The sequence below is a fragment of the Daldinia loculata genome (assembly GCF_022478755.1).
Source record: "Daldinia loculata strain CBS 113971 unplaced genomic scaffold F4817scaffold_24, whole genome shotgun sequence".
Classification (NCBI taxonomy): Eukaryota; Fungi; Ascomycota; class Sordariomycetes; order Xylariales; family Hypoxylaceae; genus Daldinia; species Daldinia loculata.
In genome coordinates this window covers 358,713-372,544 of record NW_026054878.1, presented here as the reverse complement: position 1 = coordinate 372,544, position 13,832 = coordinate 358,713, and the positions used below count along the sequence as shown (strand labels likewise).

At 46.4% G+C, this 13,832-nt stretch overlaps 4 protein-coding genes across 4 annotated transcripts; 2 read left to right on the top strand and 2 right to left on the bottom strand.

The window, feature by feature from the left end:
- The first annotated feature begins 459 nt into the window (after positions 1 to 459).
- Positions 460 to 2,151, top strand: F4817DRAFT_337545 (alpha/beta-hydrolase). The gene has a single exon (XM_049303316.1). The coding sequence runs from the start codon at positions 1,058 to 1,060 to the stop codon at positions 2,087 to 2,089; it is 1,032 nt and encodes a 343-aa protein (XP_049159168.1). The 5' UTR covers positions 460 to 1,057; the 3' UTR covers positions 2,090 to 2,151.
- A 1,131-nt stretch (positions 2,152 to 3,282) lies between these two features.
- On the top strand, positions 3,283 to 4,003 carry F4817DRAFT_315903 (uncharacterized protein; the record flags this gene model as incomplete). Its single annotated transcript, XM_049300595.1, has 2 exons — positions 3,283 to 3,678; positions 3,740 to 4,003. 2 exons carry the CDS (start codon positions 3,283 to 3,285, stop codon positions 4,001 to 4,003), a joined length of 660 nt encoding a protein of 219 aa, XP_049159167.1.
- A 526-nt stretch (positions 4,004 to 4,529) lies between these two features.
- F4817DRAFT_358753 (uncharacterized protein) lies at positions 4,530 to 6,676 on the bottom strand (the record flags this gene model as incomplete). Its single annotated transcript, XM_049306068.1, has 5 exons — positions 4,530 to 5,698; positions 5,752 to 5,974; positions 6,028 to 6,388; positions 6,496 to 6,585; positions 6,651 to 6,676. 5 exons carry the CDS (start codon positions 6,674 to 6,676, stop codon positions 4,530 to 4,532), a joined length of 1,869 nt encoding a protein of 622 aa, XP_049159166.1.
- Positions 6,677 to 11,844: 5,168 nt separating this feature from the next.
- On the bottom strand, positions 11,845 to 13,682 carry F4817DRAFT_108049 (FAD/NAD(P)-binding domain-containing protein). The gene has a single exon (XM_049297433.1). It carries the CDS (start codon positions 13,279 to 13,281, stop codon positions 11,995 to 11,997), a length of 1,287 nt encoding a protein of 428 aa, XP_049159165.1. The 5' UTR covers positions 13,282 to 13,682; the 3' UTR covers positions 11,845 to 11,994.
- Between the last annotated feature and the right edge of the window lie 150 nt (positions 13,683 to 13,832).

The window sequence follows — 13,832 nt, the reverse complement described above, 5'->3', positions numbered from 1 at the left end:
GAATACTTTAAAAAGTCGAATTTCAACTAATCGTTTGAAGGAATGCCTAATACTTCCAAGGCGCATTAAATTTTAACAAGGCAAATTTTTTTTAGGAGAGCTCATTAGAAGGTGCTTTTTTGCTTCGTTTTCTGATTTCCAAGCCTCTAGACTCGGGGGCTTTTGTGCCGCGTAAAAATTATCCCCAGAATCACGTAGACTAAGATCTTCATGCCTTATCTAAAGCTACACCCCCGATATTACCGGAACGAAATTTTTCAGGCTTTGGAGATCCAAGGTTACATCGGACGAATAACGCAATGCGGAAGCTGGTCTTTCCACTAGTTAAGCGATATCTCCGCTGTAACTCTAGCTGAGCCAAGACCAATATACGCCCGTACATTGTCGATGTTGGATGTAGTAAGTTAATTGGAGAAATTCACTCGGAATCGTCAACAAACCCTTTACTACACTTCTAGGCTATCACATCAACAAACGTCTGTACGACCTCGAACCAACTTGTTTATTACGCATTCATGAGATATAGGCAAGTTTATATAAAAGGTGGTCTCCTCTATTTTGTGTGCTTCTACAAGTAATTCGTAGCTGTCAAGAATGACGACGGGCTTTGACATGGAAAACAGTGTAAAGCAGCACGTATTTGCAAAAGGGGGCGATGCTCTGCATACGTGGCAGTGCATTATACCGATTATAAGCTCACATTCTAGCCATATATATAGAATTTGAAGAAGACATGGGTAGACAGAGTTCGGTACAATGTTGACATTCGGATCCCGGTAATCCTGATTTCATAGTGAGGGGTTAAAATCATATTGTTTGCTATCGAGGTACAGCAAAATACACCAGAAACTAGCCTTCAACAAAGTAAATGTCATCAAATTTAACCAGCCGATTCTTGTCAAACCTTCGATGCTAATAACCGCAACATTAGCTACAAAGCAGGCTAATAAAACTGAAGGTCAAGGACGCTGACATTAGTCACCGCTTTATCTAAAAGCACATAGGACCCAATGCACAGATACTTTAGGATAGATAGACTATAAACTCCACTAACAACATGAGGATTTTCACGGTTGTAGCAGTAATCCTTTCTGGATCTATCGAACTCGTTCGGCGCGCAGTTGCTCAGGACGCAGGTTCAATAAGAGATGCGCCATCCGAGGGAGACCTTAATGGCTCGAATTTTACGTATCCTTTTCCTCTGAAGACGTATAAGTTTACGTCGCAACATCAAGAGCTTGAAATGGCATTCATGGATCTTTCACCGACAGTTGAACCGAATGGAAAGGTCGCTATCTGCCTACACGGAAAGAATTTCTGTGGACCTACTTGGGAGGCGACAGCTAGACAACTTTCGGCAGCAGGCTATAGAGTTATCTTGCCGGATCAAGTTGGCTTTTGCAAATCCTCCAAGCCGAAGTCGTATCAATATACGCTACAACAGCTCTCATATAACACGAGAAACTTGCTACATGCGTTAGGCGTTGAGAATGTGACTGTGATCGGCCACTCTCTGGGAGGCATGACATCCGTGCGCTTCGGCTTGATGTTCCCTGAAATTGTTGAGAAGCTTGTCCTGGTGAACCCCCTTGGATTGGAGGATTGGAAGGCCCTCGGTGTGCCGTATGAAAGCATCGACGACCTATACGTCTCCGAGTCTGCAAGCAACTACACGTCTATCCGAGCATATGAGCAATCAACGTATTATGTAGGGAAGTGGGAAGACTCATACGACGTATGGGTGAATATGCTAGTCAATATCTACCAGGGGAGCCAAGCGTCTACATTTGCTTTCGACCAAGCACTTGTTACTGATATGGCCTTGAGTGCGCCAGTGGTATATGAATTCGGCTTGCTAAAGCCCCAGACTCTTTTGCTGATAGGCGACAAAGATAACACAGCACTGGGCAAGCAATGGAGCCCACCGGAGGTGCAGGCTAAATTAGGCCACTATGATGTGTTGGGGAAACAGGCTGCTGCTGCCATACCAAATGCAGACTTGATAGAATTCGCCGATTTAGGACACGCGCCTCAAATTCAAGAACCAGATAGCTTTCATGAGGCTTTGCTAGGGTGGTTAGGGGGATGATGACTTGAACCGCCCATAAAATGTATATAGAACTCTACACATAAACACTGGATTTCAAACGACAGCCAGGTATATAAATCATGCCCCGGTGATTGAACTAGAAATACGGAACCGTTGTTCCTCTGTAGAACTGATCTCTCTACTGCATTTTAGACAAGTACTATCCCACTTAGCATGTTACCAAGCATAAGGGAGATAGAATAAAAACAACCAAAAGGGTAGAGGGTAGTGACATATGTATTAGATTAATAACTGCCTCTTAACTAGTAAATCCTAAATAGTATGTTTCTCTAGTTTAGTTGGGAAGGATTCATCATATTTAAATAGGGGTAAAAGGGGCTGGCTCCAGGTTCCCAATCTTCATGCATGACGTTTATATAAGGTACTTATTTCATATAACCATAATTCTCTCTTGCTGACTCAATGCATGACACCAAGATCTCAACACCATATAACTAAGAGTTTTCTATAGTTATGCGGCAAATCTTGTACGTATTAGATTTGCTACTGACTTGCGCTCTAAAATTCCTTAACTATGGCATCCGCGAAACTCTTTGAAGGCATTCCTGACTTCCCAAATGATGTACCCCTCGCCACTATTTAACGCCTATTAGCTTTAAATCGCGTGGTAGTGCAAAAACCGAAACCGAGGAGCTTGATCGCTTCGAGTGGTTTAATATAGGCCAAGATGGCCTGATGGGCAGTGCTCCATTGCAGCCATTCCCATTTGCCCCCAATTAAAGTAATCAAACTGGTCATCCCTTAAACCATCTTGTTTCTATAATAGCAACTGCTTACAATCTGAAAATTGCAGTCGGTTGTGGTAGGTGGTACGATACACAACACCGGACTAGAATAATCGCGCTCAAATGAGAACCGAAAGATGTCTTACCCAAGGCATTACGATTAGAGGTGATAGGAATAGTTTTTGTACACGACAGCATCGCACTAAGGTCTGTGGTTTGCTATGCCTAGCTACCTATGCCTCGGTTCGCTACATATGTCTACCTATAAGTGGAGAGTTAGAGTAGCTGATACCTCTTTTATATAAAGCGGTCAATTCAATTTGTTGGCAACTACCCATTACCTACTTACCTATTCTTGCTGGTTACATGTAGATTAGGTACCTAGGTACTTTTGCTTGTCATACCCACTTTCTAAAATATAAAATAGGAGGTACCTAAGTCTTTATTATGGCGTCCAGTACCCGTCGCAGCCGTTCGCGACTAGCCGAATCGGCATATCAATCGCCTTACTCTTCCGCCGGCGCTCCGGGTCCCCACCCTAACGGAGACCCATATGCGTCCCTCCGTAGCCAGGCGCTTTCCACTCTCGAGGCTATGGGTTACGACCCTAAAACAATGGTTGAGCGCGGAGTTGTATGGGCCGAAGATCAAGACCCCTTTGGACATGTTATGCACACGCAGTATATGCACTTCTTTGGTCAGTGTTTCTATCGCGTCATGGAGAGCTATGATGAGTTCCTCAGCGAGCAAGAGTATGATGACATGATCAACGCCAAAACCGTCATTCCCGTCATCCGTAGATATAATTTGGATATTCGGAGACAAGTCAAGTATCCCGATTCGGTCCGTGCCATTTTGATACCTACCGCTTTTGAATTCGAGTTTTACTAATCTAAACCTACAGCTTATTGCAGCATATCGCCAAGAACTCATAGAGCCAACTCGTAATACTGGAACAACATCCTTGTTCTCACTCAAGCAACAGGCTATCGTTGCCGAAGTTAAAGGTTCCGTGACTTATATGGATGTTAAAACTGGCCGTCCTGTCGACATCCGGACCCTTAGTGGTGGGTGGCCAGCCGTATATGACGGCTTTACTAAAAACAGCGAACGTTCGAGGGTGCTCAAAGAAAAGTGGGAGATCGAACATCGTAAATCCAAGATCTAAAGAAAACAATTGCTCAAGATGGGATATACCTTAGGTATTCTTTAAACTAATTGGTTATGGGGGTTAATGTGAGACACCGGCTACCTACTCCATCCGGGGCGTGGGTTGTTATATCGGACGGGGTCCGCATCAACACTCAGGGCTGACCATTCACCACTCGACGATTACTACCCCATGCATCAACGTAGTGCCATGTACCCAGGAGTTCTAGCTTAACATCTTCTAATTATAGAAAATATAAACTTTCCATGCTGATCACTCGGGGTCAAGGAAGTGCAAGTACAATCACGTTTAAGAAATAGAGACGTTTAATAGAGACACATCACCGTGTTAAAACAATAAGGTAGGTAGATGAGTGCCTACCTTATGTATATAGGAAATCCCTATAAAAATAGAGAAATAAAAATGGGGTATTTTGTAAAAGTTTGCACCTAAACGATCCTGTGTCGTAAGTCCTTTCCTCAACTACCACTTGTAGGACTAATCCATAGCTAACACACTCCTTTTCCCAGCATTCTTTTATTCCTTATGAGGAGGCCTTCTTGTCCTCACGTACGGGGGTTGTCTGGTCCTCGTCGTCCTTGTGGTAAAGGGGCTCGAGCACAGCGTTGCGCTGGAACAAGACCCAGCGCTTGATTCCATAAGGCAGCGCCTTGGTGACCTGGTACTGGGCAAACTTGCGGTTAGGAACGGCAAACACGTAGTCGAGCTCTTCGAGAGTGCGCTGCTTCGTCTCGGGTACGAGGAAGAAGATCATGATAAGCGCTACGAGGTTGAAGCCGGCGTACAGGCCAAATGCACCGACGGTGTGTAGTCTGTCAAGAATGAAGGGGAATGTCATACTGAGGACAGCAGCCCAGAACAGACAGGTGGCGACAGCAAAGCCCATACCAACCTCACGATGGGAGAGGGGGAAGACCTCGGCACTGTAGGTGAAAGGAACAGGGCCTTCACCAGGGGAGTAGAAAGCGCCGAACATGAACACGAAGAGAGCGACGAGCGCAGTTCTCGCTGTTCCCTGTTCCATCAGAGTGCACAGACCGGCCGCAAGCAAAGTCCACATCATCTGAGGGAAAGTGAAGAGGAGCAGAGATCGTCGTCCGAAAGTGTCGATGGTCCAGAAAGCGGGGAAAGCGAAGAGCCAGTTGACGAGACCGAAACCGAACGAGCACAGCATGGCCTGAAAATCGTTGTATCCAGCATCAACGAAGACAGTGGTCGAGTAAAAGGCGATGATGTTAATACCACACATCTGCTGTGCAATCATAACAGTGAAAGCGGCGATGCTGGCACGGCGCACGCGGGGGATGGTGAAGAGCTGTGTGAAACGGGTTACGTAGTTACTCTTGCTCGTAAGCTGGTTTTCGATGGACAACTGAGCATGGATGTAGTAAATATCTCTGGCAACCTGGATTGGGTTGTTCCGTAGCTTATTCATTGAGGTCCAAGCTTCAGCGTAGCGATTCTTCTTCATCAACCAACGAGGGGACTCAGGGCAGAGGTATATCAGGCATAGCAGAGGGACGGCTGGGATAAAGGGAGCGCCTAGCATTAGTCGCCAGTTGAGAGGATGGTAGAAGACGGCAAGGTTGATGGCTGTTCCAAGGAAGATACCAAAAGCAGTCCACATCTGCCATGACATAACCAGAGCACCTCGAACCGCAGCTGGAGCATTTTCAGCGGCATAAACAGGAACTACATGACGTTAGCAGGTTAATTAGGGGGGTTAAGGATGGCGGAGGACAAACCAGTTGAAGCCTTTACACCCATTCCAATACCCATTAGTAGACGGCAAGCCAATTGCTCTTCCCATGTGTGGCAGAATGCAGAACCGATGACAGGCCAGAGACAGAAATGAGCAGAGACAAAGATAACACCACGACGACCGATCCAGTTGTTGATGGGGTCCGAGAGCCAGCATCCGATGAAAGCACTTCCGATATAAGGACCCGAGTTTACCAGGCCGACCAACTTTGTAAAAGGTTAACTATGCCACGCAGAAATAACATGGAAATGAAACTTACCAGTCTTTCTCTGGTGGTGCTGCCACCGATGCCGTAGTAAGCCGGGAAGAAGATATTAGCACCGTTACTTCCGGTCTGATCCCAGCCCTGAACGGCGGCCCCGATAGAGCAAGTCGCGATAGTTAAGAAAAGTCGGGCAGGCATGCGCCATCGGTGTAGAACTTCATCGTGGAGAGCCTTTTTCTCGGCTTCGTCGAGAGCTTCCTCTCCACTCAGGTCGTCGAAGTCGTGGGGGTTCTGGGCGACGAGTGCACCCCTTCGTAGAATCGGAATGTGTTCGACAAGACCCTTCTCGTGCGCGAAGGCTTCGACATCACGCATCAGCTGCTCACGGGGAATACCCTTGAGAGGATTCTTGATCCTGTAAAAAAGATATCACATGTTAGTCACACCTCGTACGCGGTAGCAGCGCTGATTAAGCAAGCAACTTCATCTACATCGAGATATCTGTAACAATTAAACACTTACTTCGCTTCAAGATTGGCGTTTAGGTCGACATGTTCAGTAGCATCGAGGCCATTCTCTAAGTAGTGCCCTTCGACACCCTTAGGCTCGATCCTATTACTTATGAGTTAGATATTGTGCGGTTTGAGGAATCCAACTAAGGTGAGCAGAACACTTACATGTCGGCTTGGGGTTTCTCAGACATGGCTGCTTAATTAAAGCGGTAACAGGTGATAGGAGTATGTCTTAATGGTAGAAGAGGGCTGAGGTCCACCATCAACAGACGAGAGGATGAATTGGTCCTGGTCTCGGCGGCTGTCGACGGCTGTAGGGAGTGACACCTTGACTCGAGAAAGGCAGACACGAGAGGAGACGAGAATAGAAGTAGAAGAAGAAGGGTATCACCCAAGCCTTATATTAGCGACAAAGAACACCAGCTAGCAGGCGTAAGCACAACGAAGATCCCAATACCAGCATCTTCAATCGACAACCAGCTTCTCTTCTCTCGCACGAAACCCCCATACGGGGAGAACCCCATGGATACAAGGTCCCCCCACCACATGGGCGAATTGTCGCGCGCCGGGATAATCCATGGAGCAAGGATCCAGACACGCGAAGGATGCTAGCGATGGCTTGCTAGCCTACCTAGGAGCTAGGAGGACTCGGCGTACCGATATCCAGACGCGGCCTAACGTCTGTTCTCTCTCGAAAAATCCCGCCAGTGAGCTGTGGCGAAGAGGCTAGACAGTACTAAGCGGCCAAACTGCCATGGCGAGCTCCACCATGGGTATATCTTGGCAGAGAACGATGGCAGGTATGTGGATAGAGCCTTCTATAGCAGGTCAAGGATGTTTGCTGACGGAACCGGTTAGCGGCAGCAGGCTTGATATGTAACAATAAGAAGTAAGTGTGCGTATTGTTTGAGAGGGTCAGAGGGTGAGAGCCGAGAAGACGGATTGGTCGTTTGACGACGACATTTCCTCGCGTGAACACAACATCAGGTGATGAAGCAAGATAATCTACGCAGGTAAGCCTTTTGGAATTGTCTTGGCCGCCGCCGTATACTCGGCTTGTCCGACACCATATTATTGGGGCGTTCGAGATGTCTTTGTCCTTTTTGTCTCTAACATTGATTCCGAATTCGAGCTCGTTTATGCCATAGTTTGCCCTGTTTCTATTCGATAGGCTAGGTATGTGTGACTTGGTCACCGCACATTGTGTGGTGGTACAAGCCAATGAGATGCCCAGTGGCTTATTTGCAGTCGTCTTACATGAAATACCTACATACCTTCTATAGAAAGCGGATGTCTCACAGAGGTACCGCTGTAATCGTGGTATGAGGCTCTGTAGGATAACATAATGTACGTTTTTGGTAACCTTTACAGCTATGTAAGCCCCTTGTATTTCAGCTAGTCTAGCTACCGTAGGTACTTGTATAAATCAACGGCAGCCCGTGTTACCTATACCCTAAGCTGAAGAAATCTCTGAGAGACGAAACAACGAGGGGAAATGAACTCCAAAGAAAGGAGAATAAAAAAAAGTTAAACCGCTTCTGGTCTAAGTCGAGTAGATGACTCCTAATAATGACGACGATGGCTTCAACCCCGTATTATCATCAAGTGTGGGCATTGCGGGGAACTGGGTTAAACTATGAGGAGAACAAAGGAGTTTATCCCCCATCTTACTTAGCTCGTGTACATTCTCGTGGTTAGTACGTGGGCCGCGCCGTTTCCCCTTCTTCTCCGCCATTCCTTTCCCTGCTTCTGTAACAGTGTAATCTTCTCCCTCTCAACTAATCTCGATTTGTATTAGTACTACCGTAGTGATACTTGTCTTCATAATGCTCGCATCTGCCCCGCCTTCATAAAGACGATATACTTAATAAATGGAAATTTGGGGTTAAGATCTTTGTGTTAACTCTGCTGTTAACAATGGTGTGTAGTCAAAAGTCATGGTAAAGATGCAGAGTCCACGTGAGTTGGTCATCTGTGGTTCGGTTTGTTCTGTCGTTTTTCTCGGCTCGGTGAAATATGATTAACAGGAATTTTTCAGACCCAAGATGGACTCCACTCCCAAGCCAGATTTTATGTTAGGTACCTACATGTACCTATGTACATATGTAGGCGATTATAAACAGGGGTTATCATTGGAGCAAGACATTCAACTTACCCACATATTATTCCACAGGCCGCTTATTATTTGTTACCATACACTCTTTACCCCAGGGGGTTTCCCCTCCTTTTCCACTTAATACTATTACACTAAAGTCAAGCCAACATCTTCCTGATCCCGTCTCTTGGTGATGGACCACTACACGTGACTGATCTCTTCAAGCATCTGGGTAGTGTAACTCAAAACGGCCAGACCGGAAGCTTCCATCTTCCCGGGACAAGGCGCTTATTTAGACTGGCTGACTGGAAGTATGGAGGTCTTGCAACTTGATGTTCGGTGAGCATGGCGTAAGAGGCTTCTAATAGCCAAGTTCTTTCTCTCACGTTAACCCTTCTGCCCTTCCAGGGCACAGGTCAATAATATCCAATGCAGCTTACAAGAAGACAAGAATCTAGTAGACCGTACGAGATGTACACTAGAATTAAACAGGCAGGTCAGAGCAGCGCTTCTCCGTTAATCCGCTCCAAGCTATTCCACTACGAGCTGAGATGAATCTGGCGATGATGGTGTAAATCGTTACCCCTCACGGAAAAGGTAGCAATCTTGAAGTCCTTTTTACTCCATGCGGAGTAAGCTACCTAGTCATATTTGTCCTATTTGTCCTAGTCACTAATTACGGCGTTGGAGTTATTCTTTACGTCTAGTTTCACAGCCAAGTTGGGATTTAGGTGTAGGTATCGTATCGTGTATACAAATGCAAATGTCAAAACCATATATAAGAACGTTCTCCTTGTGTAAGCAGTTTACCCCGACATCGTATTGGCATGCTCTATGCGGTGTAGTTGGAAATCGGGATTTGATATCAATCTCGGAATTCCTTCGATGTGATATGTGATAATTACGCGATAGCTGTACATCATTTACCGGTGGAGAATCGGCATGCACTACGACTCTATGAGCGCAGCATATTAAAGAATGTCTTGATAATTTAGATCTCATGCTAAATGTTACTATTTCTAACGTGCAGTTGCAAATGCATCGCGTCTAAAGATTGAAGACTTCACGTAGTTAGTTCCAACAATACCTTGATATCCAATAACGGGAATGACATGCAACTAAAAGTTGGCAATACGCTAACCAGATTCAATTATAATAATGCAGCAATGCTAGTATATTATGACTATGCGATTTGAACTTGGAGGCGCGAACATGACGCAGATTCTTCAGCATTAACACACTTATAGACATAGTCTAGGTGAACTACTAGATGCCAAATGAACTAGTTAATCTGATTACACATGTTTAATGTCGTATGGATTTCACCGCTGCCAAGACCAGAAACAGCAGTCTAAGAGTCTAGCCCCGGCCGAGATATACGAAAAGAGCAATTAGATGAGATACTGGCCAATAATAGTTTATTGTCTCCATCAAACTAAAAACAGCCCAGACTCCAAGTCTGTGACTAGGTAATTCTTCAGACGACGAACAACAAACTTAACAAACCCAACTAACCTCCACCTGGGGGAACATTGATTAGCGCTGGGGAGGAATACCTTGCCCGCGTTGCTAGCTCTGGGGAATGGCGCTGTTTGCCCATCTCCTCCGCGAATCGCAGGCTCCCTTTTAACATGGTTAGCCATGGAGCTGAATGGTTCGTAGCAACCGCTCCGGCCCTTATCCCCGTCCCACTATCGCCAACAATGGTCCTGTCCTTATTCTTCACCTCTCCCTTGTCCCCTTACCGACGATGAGAAGACGGCGAATCGATCGATCGGTGACATGTGCTGAGAATCTAGATTCCTCTAGGAATACCGAGGCCCGTGACATGCTTGTAAATATGTCCTATTTGTTGATGTTTACCTTACTTACTACGGTCAATCGTTCCGGAACCGGATCTTCAATCACCCTGGCGTTGAATCAACTTGTTCATGGCGATGCCCGGTTGCGAGAGGAATGCTAGGTCAAGGCCGACAACATCCTATTGAGCAAGGGATACGAGTCGCGATTGCACGGTGTCTCGCCCGGCCGAGATATGTCCGTCCGACTTCATAACACCGCATCCGGCCAGATTCCACTATCATATCTTATGCTTATTACTATCCTCCATACGTGCCACGTAGTTGTATGCCTCATAAGTATAATGTATTATGCCGACGTAGCTATGCTGTCTCGAATCCTTTCAAGATATTTGTCGGGATTAATAGGTCGGGGATTGTGCGAGTAGAATCAGGTGTTCTATAACCGGTTCGGTACCTATACGGCGAGTTTGTCGGTTGTCGTAGAATAGTAGTAACTAGGTAGTCTCAACCCAAAATTATAACGCAGGCCTCACGGCTTTTATATACCAGTTCTATGTGGGGGGTCAAGATCCGGGGACCCCAATATGAATTGTTTCTTTCCACTAATCAGGCTTCGTTATTGTTATCACGAGCGTTTCAACGAGGCTATAAGCGAGTTGGTCCCGGAGTGGCGGACCGAGGCCAGAAACCTAGCCAAGATCCCCATGGGGTAGACCTCGTATCGTATCGTAATATTGACTGCCGAAGTGCTCTTCCTGGCTCATTTATTAGCTATTAACTTTTGTACTAGTTTTACCCGCGGCAATCTAGAAGCTTAGAGTAGACATATTCCTCCAATGGCTGTGCAGCTTGACCTGTCACAATAGTCCTTGCCATTGATTTTAACTACTACATTTATTCCAAAGTATTGACTGCACTATCACCACCCCCAGTCTCCCGTTCGATCGGTACGTTTCATCTTATATCCTAGTATAAGAATTATTTGCATATTCTCCAAAGTCACCCCTCCGCTGTCTTTTCCAAGCCCCGTCTGCCTGCCACTACCTTGATTCTGTGATGATTCTCCAGGAGAGCTTTGATATCTTGACCGCTGACTTCAAAAGACCCTTTATATCGGCATCATAGAAATAAATTACCTCTTGCTCGGACATTAGGATGATAGCTATTAGGCGTATCTAACCAACAGAAAAACAAATCAAGATCATCATGGTGATATTTCGTTTTTATTTATTATAACTACTTATTACTTTCCCTCTAGAGAAATATTACTTGGCCTTACTATTATCAGCCAGGGTATTGGGGGTTTTTTATTTATATAATATAGCATTGTCCTTTTTTTTATAACTACTTCACATTGAATACCTTAGGTACCTAAGAGGTACCTAGTCAATATATATATCATTGGAGTTTAAAGTAGATAAACTAAAAATCTTATTTCACATAGGATAGATATTAATTATTATTTAATATATAGGAGACGCTCTAGGATATTAGATACCTACCTACCTACTTAATCTACCTAAGTGACCTTTGTATAGTTAGCAGCCCATACAGTTTTCCGATTCTCGATACCCCAGACGATATACAATACGCGCGGCGGAATACCATTCCCTTAAGCAGACGGCCCACCACCAGTCATGACCTCAACCACCTTCTCGGCCCCATCCTCGCTGAACTCGATATCCATCATACTGGCCGTAAACGCGGCGTCCTTCTGCGAGCGCTCGAACATGCCCTCCTCGTACTTCCTCAGCATCTGCGCTAGATCCCCCTTTCCTTCTTGCTGCTTAACGTACGTCACGATCCCCTCCGCTAGCTCCAACGCATCCATCATACCCACGTTAACGCCTACACCGGCAAACGGTGTCATCACGTGCGCCGCATCGCCTAGCAGCGATACTCCGGGACGAGGTTCCCACCGGTGGCCCACGGGTAGCATGTATAACGGCCGTAGAGCCGGCTGCTCCGTCATAGCTAGGACCGCGTTGCGGGCCTCCTGTATATAATCGCCGAAATATCTATCCAAGTATCTTTTCCTTGTCTTCCCATCAGTCCAATCCACCTCTTCGTCATCCTTGAGTCCGAGAAGCGCTTTCGCATCAAGGACCTCCCCGCCAATCTCCTTATTCGTCCGCACCATCGCGTAAGCCCTCGCACTGCCATCGCTGTGTTGCTGTAGTGATAGAAATCTGTCTTCGGAAAGCATCATGCACGATCCCTGACCGATGAATGCAGCTACGTCGGGTCGTGCCGCTAGCTGTTCCGGCGAAATCCATACGTCTAATGCTGTTACACCCGAATACAGTGGCCTGGCGTCGGTGAGTAGAGGTCGAATGCGGGACCATGCGCCGTCGGCGCCGAGCACGAGATCGTACGGCCCAGATTCTGAGTTTTCAGTGTTGCTATCGCTTTCGATGAATTCTAACATCCACTGTTGCGTGCCGGGAACCGGCTTTGCGGACGAAATACCCTTACCCCAACGAATAGTACTCTCGGGTAAGGCCGCGATGAGTAAATCCTTGAGGTCCCTGCGATCGATCTCCGGGCGTCCGCGGCCATCTTCCTCTCCTTGTCCATTCTGTAAATCCTTTGAATCCTGCTGTTGCTGTTGCTGTTCGTTCTCGTCGAGAAGTACGGTACCGTCCTTCTTCACGACACGCATAGCTTCACCCTCGGGGCGTGATATCTTCTTGAACGCGGGCAGTAAGCCGGCAGCAGCAAGGGCGCGCTGACCTGTCTCGGCATGAATGTCCAAAGTACCGCCTTGAGCACGGACTGTAGCACTGGTTTCACGCTCAAAGATGGTATATTTGGTCCCTTTATGATGTAGAATGGCGGCAAGCGTGAGACCTACGGGTCCCGCGCCTATGATGGCGATTTTAGGGGTTGATGTTGACATAATAGTCTAGAGAAACAGACACGTAGGGTACGTCGTATTTAATAGTTATGCGAGGGATAGGCCGATAGAACGGCGGCGAACGGGTCTAATATATCCATCGTGGAGACTTCGTATCGGATGATGTTTTCAGTGTCCTTTATGAGACACATGTCATATCCAAAGGAGTGACACCACATTTCTAACGCGAACTTCGTGCCCACAACATCAAGATTCGGGACTAAAAGGCGATTTCTTATGGTGATAGCCGTCGATATGGCTTATCGATAGTGTCTCGGACATCTACTCGGTTCCGAGTACGACGGCCCAAGTACGACGTCCCGGACTCGGACTCTCCGAGGATGAATTATTGATATAGATGTTTTAGTAGTCCGAGGATCTAACAATTGCACTGCTGGCTGCTCACACGGAATAACATTCAAGCCTTTACGAATTTTCTACTTAATATATTGTAGAATAAGGCCTAGTATCAGAGAGAAACAGAAGCCATTCTATTCATAGCATCCCCTTCTGCTTCGTGGTGGGCGAGCCAGCTATGGCAACCCGCCGTGTCT